General features: G+C 36.0%; 3 protein-coding genes across 3 annotated transcripts; 2 read left to right on the top strand and 1 right to left on the bottom strand.

The window, feature by feature from the left end:
- The first annotated feature begins 221 nt into the window (after nt 1-221).
- si:ch211-241e1.5 (uncharacterized protein LOC567583 homolog) lies at nt 222-4,042 on the top strand. The gene is made up of 3 exons (XM_051123093.1): nt 222-352; nt 472-658; nt 2,473-4,042. The coding sequence occupies exons 2-3, from the start codon at nt 574-576 to the stop codon at nt 3,915-3,917; spliced, it is 1,530 nt and encodes a 509-aa protein (XP_050979050.1). The 5' UTR covers nt 222-352; nt 472-573; the 3' UTR covers nt 3,918-4,042.
- Nucleotides 4,043-6,895: 2,853 nt separating this feature from the next.
- LOC127173494 (gastrula zinc finger protein XlCGF8.2DB-like) lies at nt 6,896-10,066 on the top strand. The gene is made up of 3 exons (XM_051123413.1): nt 6,896-7,032; nt 7,153-7,276; nt 8,975-10,066. The coding sequence occupies exons 2-3, from the start codon at nt 7,192-7,194 to the stop codon at nt 9,916-9,918; spliced, it is 1,029 nt and encodes a 342-aa protein (XP_050979370.1). The 5' UTR covers nt 6,896-7,032; nt 7,153-7,191; the 3' UTR covers nt 9,919-10,066.
- A 4,592-nt stretch (nt 10,067-14,658) lies between these two features.
- On the bottom strand, nt 14,659-26,174 carry LOC127176404 (zinc finger protein 585A). Its single transcript, XM_051128070.1, has 4 exons — nt 26,095-26,174; nt 25,117-25,269; nt 21,106-22,191; nt 14,659-17,285 (listed from the first exon to the last, which is right to left on the bottom strand). The coding sequence occupies exons 2-4, from the start codon at nt 25,211-25,213 to the stop codon at nt 15,142-15,144; spliced, it is 3,327 nt and encodes a 1,108-aa protein (XP_050984027.1). The 5' UTR covers nt 25,214-25,269; nt 26,095-26,174; the 3' UTR covers nt 14,659-15,141.
- Nucleotides 26,175-26,799: the final 625 nt, after the last annotated feature.

The raw sequence follows: 26,799 nt of genomic DNA, 5'->3' as shown, positions 1-26,799 counted from the left end.
CACAAAACGCATTTTTATTTAAACTAAATAAACATAGTGCAAGTATCTGTTGTCTCGCTTGACAGTCTATTTTCGCATCGTTAGACGACACGTGTATTTAAATATTTATTTCACCAAATAAAATGATCATGTGACGTGTATTTCGTTTATTTCTACATCAATAATTTGAAAACAGCGTATGAACGAGACTTTTATTTTGATGTGTGTTGTGGCGTCAAAATCCTGCACCGGTGTGTGCTGTGATTCGGCTGAGAGGTTTATGAAATTGAACCCATCAGTATTTAAGATGTTTAAATCCATTCACAGCGGAGTCTTTTCATAGTGTTGAGCAAATTAAGATAGAGTGTTGAATGTAATGTTTTATGTAAATATAGCTACATGAACGAGTGTATAAATGATGTGTAAAGCGTACACAAGTTGCATAAAGACTTTGTGTTTATTTTATTTTGTTGTGTTTTTTTTTTTTTTCAGTTCAGTATTCTCATCATCTTAAACATGGAAAAGTGTTCAAACATGTAGAAAAAAACTTAAAGTGGAACAACTGAGATCTGTGTGACACATAATATTATAAACATGGAGTTTATTAAAGAAGAGAATGAAGAAATAAGAATTCCAGATCCATGCGGAGTGAAAGATGAAGATACTGAGGAGAAAATAGGTTGGTTCACATTTTTATTACAGTTCTTCCTCTTAAGAAATTAATTATATTTTTGAATGTTTACAGTCATATAAATTGGCATTAGATGAGTCATATGAGTGGTGTAATTAAAGTTGCTTGATGAGCTTAATTTTGTAATGATGCATGACCAATTAAAACATTAAAGGAGAAGTCCACTTCCAGAACAATAATTTACAAATAATTTACTCACCCCCTTGTCATCCAAGATGTTCATGTCTTTCTTTCTTCAGTTGTAAAAAAATTATGGTTTTTGAGGAAAACATTTCAGGATTTTTCTTCATGCAATGGACTTCATTGGTGCCTGTGAGTTTAAACTTCCAAAATGCAGTTTAAATGCAGCTTCAAAGGGCTCTAAATGATCCCAGCCGAGGAAGAAGGGTCTTATCTAGCGAAACGACTGGTTATTTTTTTCGGAAAATAAAAATTTGTATACTTTTTAAGCACGAAAACTCGTGTAGCACAGGCTCTGGGATGCGCGTCCACAACGCTATGAATTAGTGATGGGTCGTTTTTGAACGAATCTTTAATGTGACTCGGGAAGAACGAGTCGGATCGGGGAGTGATTCATTCAGTCGCGCATGTGCAACATCCTATTAGGTTCTGTACTGGAATTAGTTCACCTGTTATTCGAGTTGTTCGTTCATCTTATGGGGCTGTCACGAAATGAACGAACGATTCAAACCCAAAAACTTGTCAGATAAGCTAATCATAGACTACAGACCCAGGTAAACAATGAATGAATCTTTTCTGTTTGTAGTGTGATCAGCGTTTGTGTAAGCAGTAGATGTGTTAGGGAAGTAACATGTAACATTTTAATTATATTTTGCTAAAATGAACGAAATGACTCGAAAAAAGATTCATTCATTTTGCTGAACGAGACTCAAAGTTCCGAGTCGGTAAAATGATCCGAACTTCCCATCACTACTATGAATCACGTCTAAGTTCATCGTCTGTGTACTTCAGCTCAAAAAGATAGAGAATGGCAAAAACTCCATCTTATTTTCTCCTACAACTTCAGAATCATCCGACATCGTTGTACCTTTTTGTTTGTAAACAGCGTTTGACTTACTTGCAGTTTCTTAGTCTTTGCATGTTCGCTTTGTAAACACTGGGTCTGTAGTTCTGTGTGACGTTTCGACGTGATTCAATAGTACGTGAACATGCATCTCAGAGCCTGTGCTACACAAGCTTTTGTGCTTAAAAAGTATACAAATTTTTATTTTCCGAAAAAAAAAAAAGACCGATCATTTCGCTAGATAAGACCCGTCTTCCTCGGCTGGGATCGTTTAGAGCCTTTTGAAGCTGCATTTAAACTACACTTTGGAAGTTCAAAATCGGGGCACCAATAAAGTCCATTATATGGAGAAAAATCCTGAAATGTTTTCCTCAAAAACCATAATTTCTTCACGACTGAAGAAAGAAAGACATGAACATCTTGGATGACAAGGGGGTGAGTACATTATTTGTGAATTGTTGTTCTGGAAGTGGACTTCTTTAAGTCGGGATGGGGCATGTTTGAGATGTTTATTATTCTCTATAGCTCTTTAAAATAGTATATTCTTTAAATAAGTCAAACCTCAATGTTCTTGCTGCAACTCAAGTATGCTTGTGCAACGCACAAGAACAAACCTGATTGGTTCTTGCAGCAGCTCATAATTTCCCGTAGAGGCTCAAATGTGTTTGCACATTAGCGTAAAATTAACGTTTATATACTGACTGTTGCTTTGTGGCATTAAAATGATCCCGTTTTCTGTCTTGAATTGATTTTTGACCACTTAATATGTTAATTTTAGACCTGATGCCGCTGAAAGACGAAAGTCAAGAACTGAATGAGGTGGACGAGAAACAGCATGATTTCACCAGTGGAGAAAAATCAGCCAAGACTGAAAATAATTCCTCCGAAAAAAGAACTACAAAAACAAGATCAAAAAGTACTTGCTATCAATGTGGAAAGACTTTTTCACGTGAAGGACACCTTCGTAGCCACATGAGAATTCATACCGGCGAGAACCCGTTTACCTGCCAACAGTGCGGAAAATGTTTTAATCAAAAAGGAAACCTTACAAGCCACATGCGAATTCACACCGGCGAGAGTCCTTTCACCTGCCAACAGTGTGGAAAAAGCTTCAGTCAAAAAGGAAACCTTAAAAGCCACATGAGAACTCACACCGGCGAGAGCCCTTTCACCTGCAAAACGTGTGGAAAGAGCTTCTCGCTGAAAGGAAACCTTAATCACCACATGAGAATTCATTCGGGAGAGAAGCCTTTTGTGTGCCCTCAGTGTGGAAAACGTTTCACACAGAAGCAATCTCTTAATTGCCACGTGAGAATTCACACTAGAGAGAACTGTTTTATATGCCATCAGTGCGGAATGAGTTTCACAGACATGGAGCACCTGAACAGACACGTCACAACTCACGCTGGAGAAAAGCCTTTCAAATGCCAGCAGTGTGGAAGGAGGTTCAGATTAAATAAAAACCTCAAGAATCACATGAAAATTCACACTGGAGAAAAGCCCTACACATGCAATCACTGTGGAAAGAGTTACGCACAAAAAGGAAACCTTGAGGTTCACGTACGACTTCACACTGGAGAGCGGCCGTTCGTTTGCCCTCAGTGTGGGAAGTGTTTCACGCATAAAGGAAATCTTAAGAGTCACATAAGGCTTCACACTGGAGAGACGCCTTACACGTGTCTTCAGTGCGGAAAGGGTTTCACTTATCAGAGAGACCTGAAGAGTCATTTACAGATTCATTCTGGAGACGTGCTGCAGTGTTCGGAGTGTGGCAAGACGTTTGCAGAGAAGATCAACTTCTTAAATCATCTGCGCATTCACCCTGGAGAAAGGCTGTTTAACTGCGTTTACTGTAGTAAAAAGTTTCTTTATCAGTCTCACTTGGAGATACACATGAAGAGTCACACCGACGAGAGGACTTATTTGTGTACTTTGTGCGGAAAGAGTTTTAAGTGGCTCGGCAATTTGAAATCGCACCAGAAAATGCACGCTGGTCTGAATACCTGTGCCAGAGCGAGCTACTTGAAACAGCAGCAACAAATGCACACTGGAGAAAAAACAGACAAGGACTCATATAGCACAAAGCCTTTCACGTCCTCAGAAACTTTAAAAACACAAGGGGTGCGTCCTGGAGAGAAGCCACACACCTGCGCTTCATGTGGGATGAATTTCAGCACATCAATTTATCTGTTGGCTCATGAGAAAAGGCACTGTCTGAAATAGCCATTAAGAGCAAAAGCAATCTTGAGGAGAATAGTCTGATTCTATTCCAAAAGACACAGAAATAATTTGATGCAAGTTCTACATTTGAAGAGGTCAAAATATGACTTTAATAAACGTTTTCTTGCTGTCCAGTACCACAGTGTTTGAAGGGTTGTTTTTCTGTTCATGTTAGATTGTGGACTATTAGTATGAGATTAATTAGGCAGCACATCACATACACAATAATAACAGACACGAGAAAGAAAATAAATGTAAAAAATATTATGTTTTCAAATAATTTAAGAGCAAACGCAAGAAAACTAAATACAAAGTTAAACTTAAAATAGAATTATGTGAGTATAAAGGAAAGAATATAACAGTAAAACTAATAGCACATCTCTGCCATTTGGAAGCAGAAGTGGGAAGATTACTTACAAATTGTAATCCATTACTGATTCAAAATTACATGACAGAAAATTGTAGTCAGTAACGTAATCCACTACATTACACATTTTAGGTAATATAATCAGACTACTTTTACATTACTTTTAGATTACGTTTGACCTAACATTTATTACATTGATACGTTTGACCTAACTCATTTATGTACATTTAAACAGAATAATACTGATGTAAAAGTACAAAGAGTGAGAAAATATTTTCCTTTCATTGCAATTAACAACATAAAGTGCATTAAACAAAATATTACATCAAGGTTTCTCAAACTGGGGTTCGTAAAGGAACTGCAGGGGGTTTGTGAATTTAATGAAAGGCTAACAAGTAATTAAATCACACAAATGTAAAATTAAATCATTTTAACATAATCAAAATAATTCACTTACTAAAAAAGAATAAATATTTTATGTTCACCTGCACGCCATATGACCATTAACCAAAGTCAGAGAACCATGAACATGCAAATGTGATACTTCATTATTACATTTTTATTTTTACATTTTTAAATTGTGATTTCACTTTAGTTAGTGTGTTGCTGTTGCATATGCAAAGTTACGATGCTCAAAGTTCTTTTAGAGAATTGCTGATTAACCACCCCTTTACAGTAAATATATTAGGGGAAAAAGGTTCAAATGACAAAAAGTTTGAGAATGTCTGCAAATAAAAAATAACGAGAATTCGTGGATTTTAATGAGTTTGAAAGACAAAAGCCTTTCAATGGTTAAATAACCTGCTGAGTGATAATTTAAATAAAAATGAATGTGTTCATCGGTAGCTGATGTAATGTTGAAACACTTCTTAAACCTGAAATTATTTTTTTTAAATCCATAGGTCCATGCTGTCACCACCTGACTAATGACTAGTCTGTGTGTGAATGTCCACAAAACCGGACTTTCCAAGTGTATATAAGCAGTAGACTATTTTATAAAAGAAAATTTAAAAGATAAAAAAGATAAGAGAGATTCAATAAATGATGAATATATATATATGAAGAGTTCAGATGCAAAACCAGCTAAAAGCCATCTCTGTCAAAAATGAGATAATGATATTGAGTGAATGCTCCTGACATACATGTCCATCAAATACTTTTACTTCAAACTCGCTAAATTCCAGCCTCAGCCCAATCAGAAGTACCAGTACTTACATAGAAACCGATACAAAGTAGCTAGAAAGAAATGCTAATTTTAAAGAAATACGTCAGATGGATTTAGAGGCTTTTGCATCTTTATATTTATTTATTTATTTATAAGGGATTCAAAAGCAAAAGTATATGGTCGGTGCTTAGTAACAGCCCTATTGGCAAGTATCTCAACTTGTGAAGCTGTGGGTATTTTTGCCCAGAGGTTATTAATTCAAAGATTATTAAATTGTGAATCTGTAAAAGTGACACTGACACATCAACTTAACAAGCTAATTAAGGTCTAAGACCTTGGTAAAAGTAATCAAATTTCTTCAGGCGTCTAAACTTTTGCACGGTGCTCAGATCCCTTTTTTACTAGCACAAAACAAAAACAATACACTAATCTTGCTTAAAAAGATGAAAAGAATGTTTCATCTTCAATGTATGCCTAATAAATACATTTTTGCACAAACTTTTGCATGCCACTGTATCTCATCATCAGGATAAGCTGGAAGAGGATCAAAGCAGATTACAGTGTCTGACATAATACAGTATAATAGCCTACAACTACACACACATACACAAAATAAAATAAATAAAAATATCTTTGTTTAACCATATGACAATATTACAGTAGTGCCGAATGACTGAAATGTTACTGTAAAGTGATTGTTTTAAAAGTAGCAAAGAATCCTGACTTATTCCTTAGCCTTGTAAAACACAACATTTTCTTAATGTAACACTTTTGGCACCTTAAAAAAAACTTATTTGTAACAGTATGTGGTTTAAAACTAGAAACAGTTCCAACAAAGGTTGACAGGTGAGTAATTTAAAAATGATCATCTAATGAATCATTGCTTTAGTGTAACTGCACGCCTAATGCAAGCTCAAAGTGCATTGACTGACATCAGCAGAAGGTTTTCAGGTGACGTGTTTAATGTGTCTATTCCAGAGTCACTTGCTTGAGTTTTGCTCAAACACTTGTCTGTATGATTGGTCCCAAGACTCTCTACTACATGCAAAGTGGTGCCAATAACTATGGCACACATATATTACATATATAAAATATGTATGTATGTATGTATAAAGGTTAGATTTTTCAGAATATTTTAAAAAGCGGAGTCTTTTTTTATCCATTTAACCATTTTAAGTTTTCACTGAGTTCACTATTTGCATTATGCAAATGATGCTGTTATCTGAAAAAAATATTTATTTTTTCTTTATACATTTATGTCTTTGGAAATATGCAATATAAATATAATATACAATATAAATGTGCAGTTTTAAGTATGCTTGTATTATACATAGCATAATATTTTAATTATATTTTACATAGTGTGGGCTGAACATCTATTCTAGGTGGAGTCTTGCTTGGTAGTGTCGTTGGAAGACATTTGTATTCAAATATTCATTTGACTAAATTAAGTTATCATGTGACGTATATTTCATTAATCGTTGTCAATATGTAATATGGAAACAGCTTATGAACAGGACTTTTATTTTGATGTGTGTTGTGACGTCATGATGTCGCACCAGTGTTTGCAGTGATTCGGCTGACAGGTTTGTGAAATTGAACCCATCAGTATTTAACGCGTTTAATGCGGTTTTCCCCACAAAATATTGCAAGTTAATGTAGAGTTTTGACTACAATGATGTGCAAACCATTAGGAAAAACTACAGGTGGAACAACAGAGATCTGCGTGACATGACATTATAAACATGGAGTTTGTTAAAGAAGAGAGTGAAGAAATACGTATTCCAGATCCGAGCAGAGTGAAAGATGAAAACCCTGATGAGAAAATAGGTTGGTTTCCAGTCTAATTATGCAATTTTTCCTCTAAAGAAATGAATAATATTTTTGAAAATGTTTACAGTCATATAAACTGATATTAGATGAGTCATATGAGTGGCCTGATTCGTTGGTGTGATGATGTGTTACCAATTTAAACATTAAATCAGGATGGGACATACCTAAGAGATCATCCCTGATTATTATTATTAAAAAAAAAAAAAAAAAAGATCACCCAAACCTAAAACAATTCAGATGACTAGAAAATGAGAAACTACATGGCATTTCAGCCAGAAGACTATGAGAAATCTAAATTTGTTGTCAAAATTACACCTTACACCTAGTCTCACATAAGTAAAAACTTAATTATGTCAACATGTAAACTATTATAAATAATTTAAAACAAAAAGAAATGAGACAATTATGGGCAATAAGACAAACACAACAGAACAGACACAAACGAAATGTCACTTTAAGACTTAACACAGATTTGATTTTCAGTTTAGGCTCACTAAAGACATAATCTATAATGTAACAACAGACTGGACAAAACACCTGACAAGCCTGTGTCACAATAAACCTGTGCATTAGGTGTTGTAATAAGGTATTCATTGCTTTTTTTAAATAATACATTACTAGCATTCATAGTTAACTTGTCTAATTTGGTTTGTATTTTCAAGTAGTTAAAATCATTATATAATACTTACAGGCTTATTTTTTAAAAATGTTCCCTTCATCTAAGTGTCATGAGACTTAATGCCTTTTCCTGCACTTGCTATAGTTTATATTTCTGTATAATAAAAGTGCTAAAATTTGTAATAATTTTATAGCATGCTATAATCCAAAAGCAAAACATGAAACTAATTATGACAAATGAGCCAAATAACAATCCTCTGCAGCCATCTACTGGTTACAGGGGTAATTTCATGTAATTTTCGTTTTAAGTGTTTGTTTTCCAGCAGGTGGCAGAAATGATCCACTAAATCATGTCATCTATGTTACCCTTATGAATAAAAAATAAGAAATGTAGATCACCTTTAAATGAATTTTATTCCACACCACTGCATTTTTTTTTTTTTTTAAAATGTGTTTAAAATGTTACATACGTTTAAAAAATACTTTTTTTCCCCTTTTTGTACCACAATATAAAATATATAGCAAAATCTCTATTGATTTAAACTTGTCGCTATGATATATGTCGTCATATTTGCCTAGTCTTGCAGCTGACACTTTGAAAACCTCTACTTTATTGTGTTACCTCTTAATCATCATGTTGTTCCAAGCCCATATCTGAAAATAAATGTATGAGAGAAAGCCAAGAGATTTCTGTCTCTCTATTCATAATTCATAAAGCAATTGTAAATGTAATCTATACGAATCGAGCTGTTTAATCCAAGTCTTCTGAGAAGACACATTAGTTTTATTGATGAACAAATTTAATTTAGTAAACTCAAGCAAGCTTAACCATGCTTGCTTGTCATACAAGAAAAACCCTCATTGGTTGCATCAGCTGAAATATGCATGTGTGGTGCATGAGAACAAACTCATTCGTTCCTGCGGAAACTTAAATGTGCTTGTGCAACAAACAGGAACAACATTTAATTGTTTAAAATCTGTTGTTTGTGGCTTTACAGTGGCTCTATTTTTGTTTCACCTTGAACTGACCGCTTCATCTTGAATTGATTTTATCTTGACAATCTATTTTAATTTTAGACGTGATGCTACAGAAAGAGGAAAGCCAAGAAGCGAATGAAGTGGAGGAGAAACATGAATTCACAAGTGGAGAAAAATCTCTTAATTGCACAGAGGCCGAAAAGAATTTCTCAGTAAAAAGAACTCAGACAACAACATCTAAAAGTTCTTTCACTTGCCACGACTGTGGAAAGAGTTTCTCGCGTGAAAGACACTTTCGTAGCCACATGAGAATTCATACCGGCGAGATCCCATTTACCTGCCAACAGTGCGGAAAAAGTTTCTCCAGTGAAGGACACCTTCGGATCCACGTGAGGACTCACACTGGAGAGCGGCCTTTCATTTGCCCTCAGTGCGGAAAGTCTTTCTCACACAGAGGAAATCTTAAGTGTCACATAAGGGTTCACACTGGAGAGATGCCTTATACGTGTCATCAGTGCGGAAAGAGTTTCGCTCAACAAAGACAGCTGAAAAGTCATTTGCAACTTTCTTGTGGAGACGTACTGCAGTGTTCAGAGTGTGGAAAGAGATTTGCGGACAAGATCTGCTTCTTTAACCATCTGCGCATTCACCCCGGAGAAAGGCTGTTTGACTGCAAGCACTGTAGTAAAAAGTTTCTTTTGCAGTCTCACTTAGAGATACACATGAAAAGTCACAGTGACGAGAGGACTTATGTGTGTTCTTTGTGTGGAGAGGGTTTTAAATGGCTCGATAATTTGAAATCACACCAGAAAATGCACGCTGGTGCCGGAGTGAGCTACTTGAAACAGCAGCAACGAATCCACACTGAGGAAAAAACAGACAAGGACTCAAATAGTGCAGAGATTTCCACTTCCCCAGAAACATCAAGAACGCAAGAAGGAGTGCCTGCTGGAGAGGAGCTATACGGCTGTTCTTCATGTGGGATGAATTTCAGCACATCAATTTTTCTATTGGCTCATAAAAAGAGGCACTGCCTGAAATAGCCATAAAGAGCAACGCTCATCTTTTGATACGTGGTGTGAAATTAAGATGCACCAAAATGTGGAATTTCTCCCAAAAGATGATCATTTGATGCAAGTTTTGCACAGGAAGATGTCAAAATATTTGTTCAATAAACATATATGGCTTTGCAATACCACGATTAAAGGGGTGTTTTTTGTTCATGTTGTATTGTGAATTAGCATTAGTATGAAATTAATTAGGCAATGTTAAATGTGTTGCACATCTCATACACAATAGTATGACATTCAAAAGAAAGTAAAAATATTGTTTTTTTTTTGTTTGTTTTTTTTTTTTAAATCATTTAAGAACAAACAAAAGAAAAAGAAACATGATTATCAAACACTAAACAGCATATAAATGAAAGCTGCCAAAAACATTACCGAATGAAATATCGACCCAGGAAGTGGTGGACTGTGAAGCTTAAGGGATGAAGGCAACTTACTCCATTAAGGATAAAAAAAAAAAAAAAAAAAAAAAAGCAGGCAGGGAAAGAGTTAGATTTTTATAAAACTGATTCTCTATTTTTCTTCTTCTGTTTTCGCTCTTGAGTCTGTGGTAGCCCATTGAACTGCTTTCAGAAAAGAACAGTAAAATTTGGCTCACAAATAGAGGACTACTTTAACCATAACTCAATATTAACCATAGAAAGTCTGGCATCTCTAATTTTCTAGCGCCACCAACAGCTCAGATTTGCACTCATGTTTATGCTAATAACTTTTAAACCATAAAGTTTAGAAGCAACATTTATTTTTTACCTTATTGTTTGGCTCATGTTGAGTTGAATACATTTTAAAATGTAAATTCGTACAGGTCAAGATTTTTTGCAGATGTGAATTAATTTGTCTGATTTTCACCAAAATTGGCTCAGATCATCGTCAGACCATGCTATAGAAAGATATGACATTGAACCCTCTGAAGATGAAAGATATGAAGATGATTAATTGAACCCTTCTGAAATAACATACAAACAAATTCAACTAAGAGCACACCAAACTGTGTTACAATGACCGTGAGCTGAGGGCACATCCACAGTTTTAGCAGAGCAACACACTTATTTTACAAACGCATTAACGTATCATCAGAGATTGTCTTACTATGGAGAGATGAGATGGTCTGTATTACCTACTATTGGAGAAAGCGTATTGGCTATGTGTCCCTTAATAACCAATCAAATTAACAGCCTTGACATCAATAAATTTCATTGAGTTGTGCGACACTAAATCGCCGTTCACGGATACCATAGGAATGAAAGAGAAGTGGCGTAAGCTGAATCCCTCCTGTCGCAAAAAGTCAGTGACTTCTCTTATAAAACAGCATTTTTTTCATGGTAAACTCTAAAAATAGTTAAATCCAAAAGTACTGTTTAGTGTAAAACATGTTGAAGATTAGCAGATAGGCAGAAGATTTATTAAATGATAAACTGTTTCCTCTAAAAAGCTGTTTATTCAGTGTAGTGAAGCCTCTCTTCCATTGACATCCTTTCAAAGAAAACGGCCTCTGGTCTCCTTTCACACTTACTGCCAGACCGGAAGCGTTAGCTTTAGCCATTACGCATTTTCGGCTAATGGTTGCAGGCTTTCCATCTAGTGGCTTTGGTATCATCACAAAGTAGTATGTGTCATCAATTCCATGCCCCGGAGGTACTCAAAAAGTTTTGAGGCCACGACACCTTATGGTGAAATACACCATATGGACTTTGTGTCAATAGTCAAAATAGATTTCTCTTTTTTTTTTTTTTTCCCGGCCTGTCAGTAACACAGATAACACATGACAGTGTGTATGTGTAACTATGCTATAATCATAATTAATTAATTTAATGTTATATACCTTTTTATTTAACCATGCTATGACAGACAAGACCGGGGAACAGAGAAAACAGGAGAGAAAAAGAAAAAAAAAATGGGGGAGAAAATCAACAGAGGAGGGGGAGAGAGAGAGAGAGAGAAAAGGAGGAGGATAGAGAGAGAAAGAAAGAACAAAAACAGATAATCTGCTTCCATACCTGCTGACAAAAAGAGAAAACAACAGAAGACACAACAGCAGAGAAACTGCAGCAACAACCAACATCTGTACGAATCACAGTAAATACTAAATGTTAAACGTCATTGCGCAGCACACATAGCTAATATTACAAAATATGTTTTGAAGCAACGGCAGATTAAGACAGTGTGTGTCTGTGAGCACCTGTTTTTACACTAATGTGAATGCTTGTGTGTACACCTGTGTGTGTGAGCACGCTTGTGTTCATAAGGTTCCTCCATGTAAATGTTTAATAGTGTGTGTGGGGAACCACAGCCCTGTCCCGCAAGGAATGGAGCAGACATGGAGGAGACCCGGGCCCCAAACACCTAGAGGCCCCCCAGGGCACGGGAGTCCCAGGAGAACCACCGCAGGGACAACTGCTGCCCCCACCCAAAAAAGGGCAGAGGAGAGCCCGGAGGGGGGTCATCCGGCAGCCACAGTGCAGACGCCGCAGGGGGCCACAGCGGCAAGCTCGCAGGCTCCGCCAGCAGCCGGCCACACCAGGGCAGACCGGCCCCTGGGCCCGGAGATCCAATGGCCCCCCACCCCCCAGCCGGGGCCCAGCAAAGCCAGGAGGGCCAGGCCCCGCCAAGCGACCGCCGAGAGTGGGCCAGCGCTCACCTGAGCATCCTGCACCCGGCAGGGCATGGTGGTGTGGTGTGGTGGGGGGCCTGAGATAATGAGTGCGGTGGAGTCTAAGGCCTGACCTGACACATGGACATAGACAAACAAGCACACATATACACAAGCATATGTTCCCACCCTCAAGCATGCAAACAAATATTCACGCACTCGCCCCACATGTAGACACACAAAAATGGACGAGGTACCCACACTCACACTCCCCATATGTACTCTATATTCCCGGATCCAGGCACCATCAGCGCCAGACCTGGGAGCTGAACCCCCTTCACTCTGGCGCGGAGACAGGAAGACCACCCCGGTCCCCGCAGCAGCAGAGAAGACCACCAGCCCAGACCCTGACCGGACGGCCAGCCAAAATAGTTTTCTCTTACAGTAGTGGTTCTCAACTCCAGTCTTCATGACCCCCCGCTCTGCATATTTCAGATGTTTCTTTTATTTTTAACAAATCTGATTCAGATAACTGTTAACACTTAAGTAACTCAAATATGCAGTGCAACTAGACAAAAACTATCTCTGTCCTGCAGAGTTTAGCTCCAATTTGGCTCAATACACCTGCCTGGAAGTTTCTAGCATGATTAGTAAGAGCTCGATTAGCTGGTTCAGGTGTGTCTAATTAGGGTTGAAGCTAAACTCTGCAGGACACCGGCCCTCCAGGACCAAGTTTGGGCACCCCTGCTCTATATTATAGTAGTGCCTTGAGATTAAATATGACTGTCAGGTAATTGTTTCAAACTAAAGCAATAAGCCCCAAGAAGCTGTGGTTTACAGTCAATTTATAACAGCTAAGGGGCGTTGTTAGACACAACGTGAAGCACAGTGCCTAAAACCCCCTTAGCTGTTATAAATTCACTGTAAACCACGGCTTCACAGGGCTTATTGCTTTTATAAAACGGTTATTCCATATACATAGTAAGGTTTCACAAAATAAAACAGAGCAAATACAGTGTAATGATATTAATAAAAACATTATTCTTCCTCAGAAACAGTTGTGGTTGCAACAAAGTGGTTGCCGAACAACACATGTTGTTATATGTTTATAGAGTAATTTACAACAGCTTTGAACGCGGCTCAACCAATCAGAAACAAGGACCGGAACTACTGTTTTATAAATAAAATGTAAGAATCCTGAAATAATAGTTGACCTTGTGAAATATCAGCACTGCCAGTGTAACACTTCACAATTTTGACACCTTAAAAAAAAAAAAAACCTTCTCACAGTATAAGTGTTCAAGACTTGAAATAGAAATATTTCTGACAAAGGTTAACAGGTGAATAATTAAACCTATCACCCAAGAATCCTAACTTTACTGCAACCCCTGGCTTAAGACAGTCTGAAAGTGCATTGACTGACATCAGTACCTCATAGGTACTGTTAACAGTTGACAGTACCATGTCCAAAAATGTGAATTTGCAAAAAAATGGTGATATCATGCACACTCATATTACATGTTCAGTCAGTATGTGCATGTGTGCAGCATTTCTTTAAAAAGTGACATTGCCAACTACTGGCCTGGCATGCAGAATACACTGTTTTTAGTCATTTTCATGGATCTCTATGAACGGGGATTGTTTTGACAACGTTGTTGTCCTATTTTAGCGTTTGTGCAAACATACCCAAAGTCCTTGGAAATGAAAAAAGAAAACCAAACTAAACTTCACAAATACGTCTTACTACAAGTGTAATTTAAAAAAAAAATAATGTTGGAGGAACCCAACTCTTGCACATGTATTTTGTCATTAAAATAAACTATAATTGTTAAGTTTAATAAAAGAAATGTAATGAAAAAAAATGTGTAAGCCAAATCAGTTTTATTTACAGAGCTTCTCATATACAGTGGTAATGTACATTGCTTCAAAGCTTTACAGAGAAAACTGAAGAGATATCTACCATAGGTCACTACTGAGCGGTTCCATTCAGAGCATCATAAAAAATGTCTTTATGTATTCATTATTAGACCCACAGTGAGCAAGCCAGAAGCAAGTCCTTCATAAGGTGGAAGTAGTAAAGAAAAAAATTCCTGGTTTCTCCCAAGTTTGTGTGTAGTTCTAAGTGGTTTCTTTCCACAATGAGCATATGTTTGAAGGTGCAGCATGTGATATTGACAACTGGTTGAAATGGGTACCACAGTCCAAATTCAAAATATTGTTTCTCCCACCCTCTCCTTCTCAAACCCGATGTTCACACAGGTTGTCAGATTGAAGACACGAAAGAGGAATAAACACCAATTAATTAAGGTGATGAGCCTTACACTGTATCCGCGTTCTAATATGCCTGTGGTCATTGAGCTTTTTAGTTGGATGCCGAGGCTTTTTTAGGTTCGTGGAATCTGCAATCTCTGACCCAGTTTGTTTGCTGCCAACCCGGGGTGTCGAAATACTATTGGGTAAACTGGCAGTGGGTAGAATGACACAGACCCAAACAAAAACAGATTCCAACATGAAACACAAATTTCAAAGAAACTGTCTGTAGCATTGTTTTTGAATTCACATGTTTCCTAAATGTCTGCACACATACTATGCTATTCCATACAGCACCTTTAAGCGCTCTCTTCAAAGTGAGTTTCTACATGACCCTGAAGGATTGCTTGACGACTGAAACTCTTTTCACACAAAGGACACGAGTAAGGCTTCTCCCCAGAGTGAACTTTTACCTGACTATCAGCATCTACATTATTTGTACATTTTTTATCAATCTGTCGACATGTGAAAAGCTCCTCGTCTGCGTGAGTTCTCACGTGCCACGTAAGGCTTCCTTTATGGGTGAAACGCTTTCCACAATGTTGGCACGCGTAAGGCTTCTCTACTTTGTGAATTTTTATCTGACTCTCAATGTCGACATTATTCGTAAATTTCTCCTTAATTTGACAGCTTGTGAAAAGTTCCTCTTCAGTGTGAGTCCTCATGTGCCACGTAAGGCTTCCTTTATGGGTGAAACGCTTGCCACACTGTTGGCACACGTGCGGCTTCTCTCCAGTGTGAATTCTCAGGTGATCGTTAAGGTGTCCTCTATGAATGAAATGCTTTCCGCAGACGTGGCATGTGAACGGCCTGTCTACGATGTGAATTTTTACGTTATCATTAAGGTGCGCTTTCTGAACGAGACTCTGTGCGCTTTGATGGCACGCAAGCTTGATGGCAGCGTGCGATCTCAGGTGAATATTCAAGGTTCCTTTCTTCCTGAAACTCTGTCCACACTGATGGCATTTGTACGGCCTTTCTCCAGTGTGAACTCTCAGGTGAATATTAAAGGTTCCTCTCTGACTGAAGCTCTTTCCGCACAGATGGCACGTGAAGGGCTTCTCTCCAGTGTGAGTCCTCATGTGATCGTTTAGATGTCCTTTTTGAGTGAAACACTTCCCACATTGATCGCATGTGTAGGGATTGTCTTTAGAGTGAGTTTTCATGTGACACTTAAACTTTTTGGCACATGTGAAACTTTTTCCACACTGAAGGCAAGTTGAAGGATTCTCCGCGGTGTGAATTCTTCTGTGAATCTGCAGTTTTCTTTTATACGCAAAACTCTTCCCACAGTCATCGCAAGTGAAAAGTCCTTCAGTGTGAATTCTCATATGCCACTTCAGGCTTCCTTTGTGTGTGAAACTCTTTCCACACTGATGGCACGCAAACGGCTTCTCTCCAGTGTGAATTCTTACATGAACATTAAAGTATCCTTTATGACTGAAGCTCTTCCCACACACATGACATGTATACGGCTTCTCTCCAGTATGAACTCTTAAGTGATCATTAAGATGTCCTTTATGAAGGAAACTCTTTCCGCATTGATGGCATGTGAACGGATTCTCCTCCGGGTGCATTCTCACGTGACACTTGACAGTTTCTTCGGGGTGAGTTCTCATGTGCCACGAGAGACTCGCTTGATGTGTGAAACACTTTCCGCAACGCGAGCAAACGAAAGGCTTCTCTCCGGTGTGAATCCTTAAGTGATCATTAAGATGTCCTCTATGAATAAACCTCTTTCCACACTCAGGGCACATGAAGGGCTTTTCTCCAGTGTGACTCCTCATGTGAATATTAAGATGTCCTTTATGACTGAAACTCTTTTCACACTGACGGCACTGGAAAGTCCTCTCTCGAGAATGAGTTTTCACGTGACTCAGAAGAGTTAGTTCACTAGTGAAACTCATTCCGCAGTCATAGCACGAGAAAAGCTTCTCTCCAGCGTGGATTTTCATATGACACTTGAGGTTTTCTTTATTTGTGAAACTCTTTCCACACTGAAGGCAAGTTAAAGGTCTTTCTTCAGAGTGGATTTTTTTGTGGACAGTAAGCTGCCCTCTATTTGCGAAACTCTTTCCACATGAATGGCATGTAAAAGGCTTCTCTCCGGTGTGAATTCTTGTGTGGACAGTAAGATGCCCCTTGTGTTTGAAACTCTTTCCACATAGATGGCACGTGAAAGGCTTTTCTCCATTGTGAACTCTTGCGTGAATAGTAAGGCGTCCTTTATGTTTGAAACTCTTCCCACACTGATGGCATGTGAAAGGCCTCTTTCTGGTATGATTTTTAATGTGATCTTTAAGGCGTCCTGTTTGTGAAGGATTTTCAGATTGACAGTCATTTAAAGGTTTTGCTTCAGCTATAAAATTTTCAGGTGTCTGGAAATGGTGGTCGTCCTCAGTTTCATTCAGGTATTGACTTTCCTCTTTCATTTCCGTCAGGCCTACAATTAACAATAAATTGAGAAATATCAGAAAGGGGAAAACAAAAAATTGTCAAAAAAATCAGGTGGAAATTTTAGACAGCAAAAGACATCAAGTAACTTTTGTGTTTTTCATGGGATATGCTAAAAGTTCATTCTGTCATTATCAACACCATCAATTCTTTAACACTACAGATGCTATGGTCATTTTAGATACGTTTTCAAAAAAAAAAAAAAGTTTATGTCAAATCAGTAACATGGACAATAAATCAAAATCACAATATTTAATGAATGTGCCAAAAAAATTAATTGAATCTTTCAAAAAGTATTGCTTTAACTAAACCATTTTATAAATTGATTTGATTATCACCATTTTTGATGTTAAATTTGTATTTGTAAGCCACTAGAAAAAAAAAAAAGATATACTGTGAAAATGACAGATTTTTTTAGAAATATATTGTATGATACAGATTTCTACCCCCAAGGAATAAATTTGTGTTCATTTTAAAGTTAAATGCATCTCTCTGGTGCATCACTTTGGAATTAAAAATGCTCCAATCCCTCAATGCTCCCGTCTTTTTTTTAACTTTGAAGTGGACTTAACTAATGAAGCCTTAAAGTAAAGTGTGACAGATCAATAAAGACGCAAAACATTTCCAAACAATGTCAAGGGCATGTTGTAGTCCAAATTAAAATGTAAAAAAAGAAAATAAATAGCCTAATATTAAAATAAAAGTCTAAATATTTAAGTATTCATTGCTGTGAATACAAAAATCTGAATGGCTGTTTGAAATATGTAAAATTCTGTTCAGAAACAACAGCACAGCTGCTTTGTTTTTGGTAAATAATTCCATTTGCCTTTCTGTATGCGTTTGTCAGCTAAACATCACAGACTTCAGTGAACACGCGCCATCGCATGTTTTTTTTTTTTTTTTTTTTAAGAACAATAATTGTGACTAAATTATCCGTTATTTAAAAAAGTCCACATTGTTTTATATATATATATATATATATATAAATATATATATACACCAATTAATTATAGTCTTTAAAGAAGTCTCTTATGCTCATCAAGGCTGCATTTATTTGATTAAAAATATAGAAAAAAAAACAGTAATATTGCAAACTGTTTTTACAATATAAAATAATGTATTTTATTTTAACATACTTTAAAATAGAATTTATTCCTGTGATGAAAAGCTGAATTTTTATCAGCTGTTACTTCAGTCTTAAGTGTCACATGATCCTTCAGAAATCATTCTAATATGCAGATTTATTATTAGAATGATCGATGTTGGATAATATCAACAGTTGTGCTGCCAAATATTTTTTGGAACCTGTGATTTTTTTTTTTTCAGGATTCTTTCATGAATAACAAGTTCAAAAAGTACAGTGTTTATTCAAAATATAAATATTTTATAACAATGTAAATTATTTATTATTAACTTTTAATAAACTTTTAATTATTAACTTAATACATCCTTGGTGAATAAAAGTATTAATTTCTTAAAAAAAAAAAAAAAAAAAAATAAAAATGTACTGACCCCAAACTTTTGAACGGTAGTGTATATATAGCATAGCTCAGTGGCAGTAGCTCACAGAGTGCAACCATTCTACGTAATCAAAATAATGGTGACCCCATAGTCCAAAATATGTATATAACCATGTGGATTTTATAAATAAAGTAAATCTTTCAGGGGTTTTCTACTAAAACAAATTTCCTTAGAGAAATGTAATTTTCACTATATTAAGCCATACAAGTCTTAATACCCAGGCTTCCCTTTAAACCTACAAGTAAATTGACTGTAATGGGGTCATAAAAATAGCCTAATACAATTAATCTGTGCTTTTGTTTTATTTTTAGGTTTAATTCAGTGAATTTATCTTCTGCTTTAAAATGCATTATTTTTTGTTTTTAGATTGTAATCTTGCAATTTTAGAATGTAATGGGATTTAACCGTTTTCTTGCACATAATATATAGCATAGCCTACACGGTTACATTCATTTTTTAATCTCACTGCCTTTAATATGAGCACTGGGCAAGATGTGAAATACACACCTGCAAATACATGTATTTACTATGTTTCCTTTCAAGTTATCTTTGGTGCATCAAACAATTTTTAAGTAAAAGTAATAACTACATTTAATTGTATTGTTTTAAAAACCAACCTATTTGTTCCTCAATTTCTTCATCTTTCACTCTGCAGGGTCCTGGATCACTCGAGTCTTCAGGCTCCTTTTTAATAAACTCCATGACATGAAGATTTCTCTTCCACTTTACTCAAAAACTTTTGAGAAGACTGAAATGATTAACAGAAAGAAATAGAGAGCAAAGTAAATCACTCTGTTTCTCATGTGTGGGCGCACTTTGCACTGGAGAAAAAAAAAACACACACATTTTGGCGCCATTTACTGTCAGCACACAGAGCGTTACATTATCACGCTGAATACATTCATTTTACATTAACAACCAATACAACATTAGTACCATATGGAATACATTAGTTGAAAATAACTTTAAAAAATAATAGCCATTTTACATACCTTAAACGCTGAATGACTCTAAACAAAAACCTCTCCTCTGTCGAATAACAGCAGAGGGCGGAGTCCCGGCGTCTGCGACATGACGTCACAGCTGTTACGCGAGTCAAAATAAAAGACGTCATGCTAACGGCATCGTATCCAAATGAACCGCACTTTTTTGTAAAGAAAATCAGTTGATCATTGTTTAATGTCCAGATTTCTTGTTTTAAAAACTGATCCTGCTTTAACATTACGCAATTCGTTACTTTTGTAATCATAATATAAAATACATTGGAAATTTAGTTTTATTTGAAAATGTTTTTTAATAAATGTAAATTAAAGTATACCTATATTTAATACAATTTTCATGACTTTACCTATTTAATTATGAAACTCATATTCACAAAATTACCTTAAAATTGTAAAAGTAAATTATTTATTTTTATATCCTCTCTTATGTTTTTTTATTTATGTTAGTACACTATAAGAGCTTATATATTACAAATTCTTACAGATTAAATTGCTTTTTTTCATCAATGATTGTTCATTGCTCTTTTTTTAATGAAAATATCATTATTCTTTTTTACATTAAGTCTTGTTACAAAAATATGGAATAAACTCCCTGAAATAGCACAGTCCTAACTCAAACTGTTGCAGCTGATCAATTGTGATCGGATTCATTTCACTAAAAAACATATTTTAATACCAGGTCCAGGTGTAAACAATGCCAAAGACCAAAAGCAACAAGGACAACAATGGATGAATGTTAAACATAAATGTATGTTTTTATTGAAATGGACTCATGAGTTTGAAATAAAGTTAGAAGTAAAAAGTAAAGATTTTCTGATGTTAAATGATTAAGTTTTAAAGTGTTTGCCTTTTTAATAAAGGGATAGTTCATCCAAAAATTAAAATTCTGTCATTATTTACTCACCTTAATGTTGTTACAAATGAGTTTTCTGCTCTTGCACTTGCCTGTGGATACGTTATTTACAGTACAAAAAAAATCTGTTAAATCAATCAGTATTATTTTAATCTGCTGACAGCTCTTGTTTTAATTAAATAAAAATAAATTAAATGCAAAGAGAAAAAGATGTATCTGCCACCTGTTTTATTCATATAATTCTTCACTTTTATAATAAATAACAATACATACTGCTTAAGTGCTGTTTTACAGAAAATATTGCATTTCCATTTAAATCTTTCAAGCGCCTTGATATTTATCTCATTAGCAATCCAAAGGCACTGTGGTAAAGAAGAAAACCCTTGGTTGTAGTGACAGAAATCTTTGTTCACGTTTCATTTAGAGTCATTTTCAGTGTGTTATAGGCTCAAGGCTTAAGGTGTCCTTCACGTTTGAAACCCTTTTCACATTGAGGGCAAGTTTTAGGCTTCTTGTGTGACGCTTAAAGCGTCTTTCATCTTCAGTGTGATTTTTTTTATTGTGCCACTTGAGGCTTCCTTTATGTGTGAAACACTGTCCACACTGAGTGCACACGAAAGGCTTTTCTCCAGTGTGAATTCTTAAGTGATCTTTAAAGTGTCCTCTATGAGTGAAACTCTTTCCACACTGATCACACACATACGGCTTCTCTCCAGAGTGGATTCTCAGGTGAATATTAAAGGATCCTTTATGACCGAAGCTCTTTCCACACAGATGACATGTGAACGGCTTCTCTCCAGTGTGAATTCTTAAGTGATCTTTAAAGTGTCCTCTATAAATGAAACCCTTTCCACACTGATCACACACATACGGCTTCTCTCCAGAATGGATTCTCAGGTGAACATTAAAGGATCCTTTATGACCAAAACTCTTTCCACAGTGAGGGCATTCAAACGGCTTTTCTCCAGTGTGAACTCTTAAGTGATCATTAAAGTGTCCTTTATGACTGTAACTCTTTCCACACTGAGGGCAAGTGAACGGTTTCTCTCCAGTGTGAACTTTCAAGTGATCGTTAAAGTGTCCTTTATGAATGAAACTCTTTCCACACTGATGGCATGTAAACAGAATCTTTTTAGTGTGGATTTTCATGTGCCACGACAGGCTTGATTTACGTGTGAAACACTTTCCACACTGAGTGCATGTGAAAGGCTTCTCTCCGGTGTGAATCCTTAAGTGTTCTTTAAGACGTCTTCTGTGAATAAAGGTCTTTTGACATTGAGGGCATATGTAGAGACTCTCTCCAGTGTGACTCCTCATGTGAATATTAAAGTGTCCTTTATGACTGAAAGTCTTCCCACACTGATTGCATGTTAAAAGCGTCTTTCCGGCATGATTTTTATCGTGTCCTTTTTGTGAGAGATTTTCAGACTGACAGTTTTCTTCAGTTTCAAGTGTCTGAAAACTGCGGTTTTCTTCAACTTCATTCAAGTCTTGACTTTCCTCTTTCACTTCTGTCAGGCCTACAATTAACATTCAATTGTTAAAAAATTGTTCAAGAAACAGCAGAAGACATTAATTAACTTGTGTTTGTTTTATGTTATCTTTAGTGTACTAAACGTTAATTCAGACATTGTCAACAACATCACATCTTCTACTGCTGACAGACAATGTTGTGGTCATTTTAGATGCCTTTTGTCTAATAAACAACGTTTTTGTTTGATCCATTTAATACAATCCACCTTCATTCAGTTGTGGATGCTGCTGATAGAGCAGCTCATTCACCATAATCTTATTGAAGCATCTGAAGGCTTGAGCAGCACAAATCTACAAGTTACCCAATCACACCCACTTTCAGATGCCTGGCAGTCACTCCAACTGGAAATGAGCCAAAATAGCAGTGTATCTGATCCAGGGCTCTACAGTGAGACATTTCGGTTGCATTTGCCAAAACTACTGCGTGCAACTATAACAATGTTTTTGGAGCTCCAGTGCGACTGACCCCATCAGCATATTTATGTTTGTGTTGAGGGGAGCTTCAAAGGTTTTTTCAAAGGTTCAAAGGTTCTTTTAATGATTTTAAGGGAGTTTGTCAATTAGATTATCAAGTTAATATCAAGTGACTTCCATTGTCTGACTATAACACTATTGAATGATTTTGCTCTGATTTCATAGTCAGAAATAGTTTGAAACAAGTCACAACTGAGCCGCTGCCCATCTCCATTCAAACACAGTGCTGTTTCATTTATGAATGAACGTGCGTTTTTAAACAAATCTAATGAGCCAGTGATTCAATTTCCTATTCATAAAGACAGTCAGTTGCTTTATTCCTGAATGAATCAGCCATTTGAACAAATCAAATGAATGAATGATTCAGTAATTAAATAAGTGACTTGTCGCCACCTACTAGCAATTTTAGTTTAATTTTTAAAGTATCTTTTCAGTTATTTAAATCATTTAATAGAAAAATTAAATGATTTAAATAACTGAAAAGATACTTGATTCAAAATTGTATATTTAAAACATTAATCTCAACATGAATTTATGAATTTTTTTTCATTGCACTAATGCTACCTCCAAGCCTCATTAAACATTAGGGCTGGGCGATATATAAAAAAAAATATGATATTGCGATATTGTCAAATTTTTGATGATATTCGATATATATCTCGATATGTTTGCATTTGCTTTTAAATAATAAAAAAACATGATTTTCTTTTGCCCCCATTAAAAAACAACAAAAACAATTTAGATAAAACAGCTACTGTTACAAAGTAAATACAAAATGTTTAGTGTTTAGTTTTATTGCATGAACGTGTATGTAAGTGAAGTAGTGCAAAACAAGTACAGAAAGTGCATTCTGTCAACTTTCTTAGTGCATGCAATTCACAATTTACACTGTGCATCTGGGGGAAATAATTAAACTGGAATAAGTATTTTTGCAAGTTTTTACCTAAGAACAGTGAAATTCCTGACAGTAATTCCAAATTGCAAACGCCTATGTTTGTCTATTCCAGTGTTACTAATTGCGCAGCTCGCCAAGCTTTAATTTGTGGCTCGCATGGCAGTAAATAATACGATGATATGATCAATACAGAGATTCATAAAAACATTAAAAACAAACAGCAGAGCTGTAACAAAACTTACACAAACAAGCACCTGCAAAAGTAATTACCATGAATGTGTCTGGGGAAAATTGTAAGGAGATATTTGAATTATTAATAAACTAGTGTTTTCTATTGTTGCAAGGATGAGGTTGCCGATCCTGACTCGCCATCTCCTCTTTGGACGTGCCTTTAGAGAGAAATGCACATTACATAATGAAAGAGTTTGTTTTATTTCGTTAAGTAATAATTTAAAGCTTTCTATAGATATATTCATCATGTCTCTGAGGGATGTATTCGCTGAGTTTCGGTTCATGTTTGTGAAGCGCTCCTTTTGAGACAACACAAAGCGCATCATGTTTGTTCTCTTTATTTTATAAAAGCACCCTTTTATTGATATTGTGGGTGTGCACACAAATAAAAGTAAACCCTTTACATTTCCAAATGATGTATTACTCTTACCGCTGGCACTTCCATGCCCTGCAAAGCAGCTTTAGCCTCCACTCCCTGCACACACAATTGGATATTTGAGAAAATGTATCTGAAAAGCTCTGATTCAGGAATTTGAACTCTTGATATCTGGCAACCGCACTTACATCGCTTGCGGGGTAATATGTAAGGGGATGCAATATTGGGAAAGTATGCTTGAATTTGAAAATATTCGATATTCACGATATTTTAAAATTTTACATCGTCATCAAAATTATTGCGATATTATCGCTAATATTCGATATATTGCCCAGCCCTATTAAACATATGAAAATACTTTTGTGTTCTTCTGTGCCACCTCCGTAGTACAAATTAATTTAGTTAATACTGATTTCATATACTGTCATTTACTAACAGGCTTTTACGTGCACTTTGTGCTTGTTGTCCTGAAGCTCAATCATGGCTGCAGTTAAATGCGCTTGCATCTCTCAATACTTCTATGGTACGAAATTGATGTGTAAACAGTCAGTTATGTTTTCAGAACAGGACAAAACATCCGATATGTCGAAACAGATTTGTGCATTAGTGTAAATAGAGCCTATTAAAGCTGCCACTGTCTGTGAACTCATCAATTAATCAACTCATCAATAATCAAACAGCGATAATGCTGAGGAAAAAAGAACAACCCATATCTATGATTATCTGTACACTTTTGGGTACTTAATTACTTGTAACTGTCTTTTCCCCCCTCATTACTTTATATTTGCTTTGTAATTATTATTTTAAAAAGTAGGCTGTTATATAATTGAATAGAAATGAACAAAATACATTTGAAATAACTGTGATAAACGAATGATCGAATGACACGATAATCGCAACCAAATCGGGAAACCGGTACCGATATTGACTACTAACCTGTTTCTTCCTCAATTTCTTCATCTTTCACTCTGCAGGGTTCTCGATCAGTCGAGTCTTCAGGCTCCTCTTTAATAAACTCCACGAGCACATCCATGACATGAAGGTTCTCTTCTATTTCTTTCTAAGAGTTCTCTGTCACATTTAAGATGACTGGAATAGATACCAGAAAGCAAAGTAAATCACTGTGGATGTGCTTTACAGAGACAAAAACACTCGCACATTTCAACAATTAAGTCTGACAACAGCGGTCTCATAAATGCTTTTTCTTTTGCTCAAATAGTGTCGAAAAAGGCTTATTTTTTAGGCTAGACCAGTCAGTGCACATTCGCAGTCCTAAACGTGTGTCTCAAAACGCTGACATGACAGTAGCTGCAGTGACGTGATGATTTTACTGAGTAGCAATTGGCCCTTTTATTCACGAGGTGGGGTTTTCTTTGATTGAGCAGCCATATAAGTGTTATATTTTTCCCCATTCACAACTATACGAGTGACACATTTTGGGTATTCTATCCACCTTTTTTTTTCCCATAAGAGCTGGCGCAGCCGTTTGTAAATGTTATGGGTCTGACTTCCGGTCTCATCCACATCTAGCTATTTTTAGCTGTACAAAACAGCTGTTTAACCTGCTTGCTATTGCAAATTGGTACATGGTCTTACCATGTTATTTTAATGTATTATCTTAATTATGAGCACACTGGTTTGTAGTGCAAAGTTTTATCGCTTACTGCATCTTGTTATTCTTCTCATTATTTCCCTATAGCTGATAATAAACCGGAAGTCTCACCCATAAACTTACTTTCGCGTTGAAATAGGAAAAAGGTGGATAGTCTTTGCTATCAGCACACAAAGCATTACATTATCACGCTGAATACATTCATGTCACATTACCAACCTGCCAAAGTGATTTAAGTAATAATACCATGTAGAATACATTTGTTTAAAACAACTTCAAACCATGCAGAACGTTTTACACACCTTAAACGCTGAATCGCTCCAACAAAATCCTCTTCGCGGCGCCGGCGTGATGACGTCACATGAGTTACACGAGGCAAAATAAAAGTCCCTTGGCTAACGACACCACTTCTAAATTTGGTAAAGGACCGCACTTTCTGTAAATAAAATCTTAAGCCAGCTGATCATCTTTTTTAATGTCCAGAACTGTCCAGATTTTGTTGTTGTGAAAACTGAACCTGCTTTACCATCATGAAATTTGTTACTGTAATCATACACGTTTAAAATGCACCTCAGTTTTTAAATACTTTACTCATTTGACACTCAGAACAGACTAAATTACATTTTAAATAGTTACATTTGTTAAATTGTACCACAAACTGATTTGATATTTTCACTGACTCCTTTATGTTTTTATTTATTCATACTTGTAAACTATGGGAGCTTAATACAAATAAATAATTAATGAATGGCTAGAAGACTGTGATTTTTTTTTTTTTTTTTTACGAAAATAGTTTTTCAAAAATCACAGCTTCCCTAGTTTTTGGTTGTGCATGTTTTCATTGTGCTGTAGCAAAGAATAATAGAGAGTTAATGGACTCTCTGATGAGCTCTTGATATTTATTATTCCTGGTATTTATGAACTTATTGCTGTAATATTTCTGACATTATCACTTGGATATTCACATTTATTGACATCAGCATCACCATTTAGACTAAAATTACCCC

Source organism: Labeo rohita, chromosome 2 (assembly GCF_022985175.1).
Source record: "Labeo rohita strain BAU-BD-2019 chromosome 2, IGBB_LRoh.1.0, whole genome shotgun sequence".
Lineage (NCBI taxonomy): Eukaryota > Metazoa > Chordata > Actinopteri > Cypriniformes > Cyprinidae > Labeo > Labeo rohita.
Note: the sequence above shows the minus strand (reverse complement) of the source record. Positions and strands in the feature narration are given on the sequence as shown.

Excerpts from the sequence above, each read along its gene's own strand:
- si:ch211-241e1.5 (XM_051123093.1), top strand. The coding sequence starts at position 574 with ATGGAGTTTATTAAAGAAGAGAATGAAGAAATAAGAATTCCAGATCCA. Across the intron at positions 659-2,472 it reads AGATACTGAGGAGAAAATAG|ACCTGATGCCGCTGAAAGAC; the intron begins GTTGGTTCACAT and ends TGTTAATTTTAG.
- LOC127173494 (XM_051123413.1), top strand. The coding sequence starts at position 7,192 with ATGGAGTTTGTTAAAGAAGAGAGTGAAGAAATACGTATTCCAGATCCG. Across the intron at positions 7,277-8,974 it reads AAACCCTGATGAGAAAATAG|ACGTGATGCTACAGAAAGAG; the intron begins GTTGGTTTCCAG and ends TTTTAATTTTAG.
- LOC127176404 (XM_051128070.1), bottom strand. The coding sequence starts at position 25,213 with ATGGATGTGCTCGTGGAGTTTATTAAAGAGGAGCCTGAAGACTCGACT. Across the intron at positions 22,192-25,116 it reads AGAAATTGAGGAAGAAACAG|GCCTGACAGAAGTGAAAGAG; the intron begins GTTAGTAGTCAA and ends TGTTAATTGTAG. Across the intron at positions 17,286-21,105 it reads CCTTGAGCCTATAACACACT|GCCTGACGGAAATGAAAGAG; the intron begins GAAAATGACTCT and ends TGTTAATTGTAG.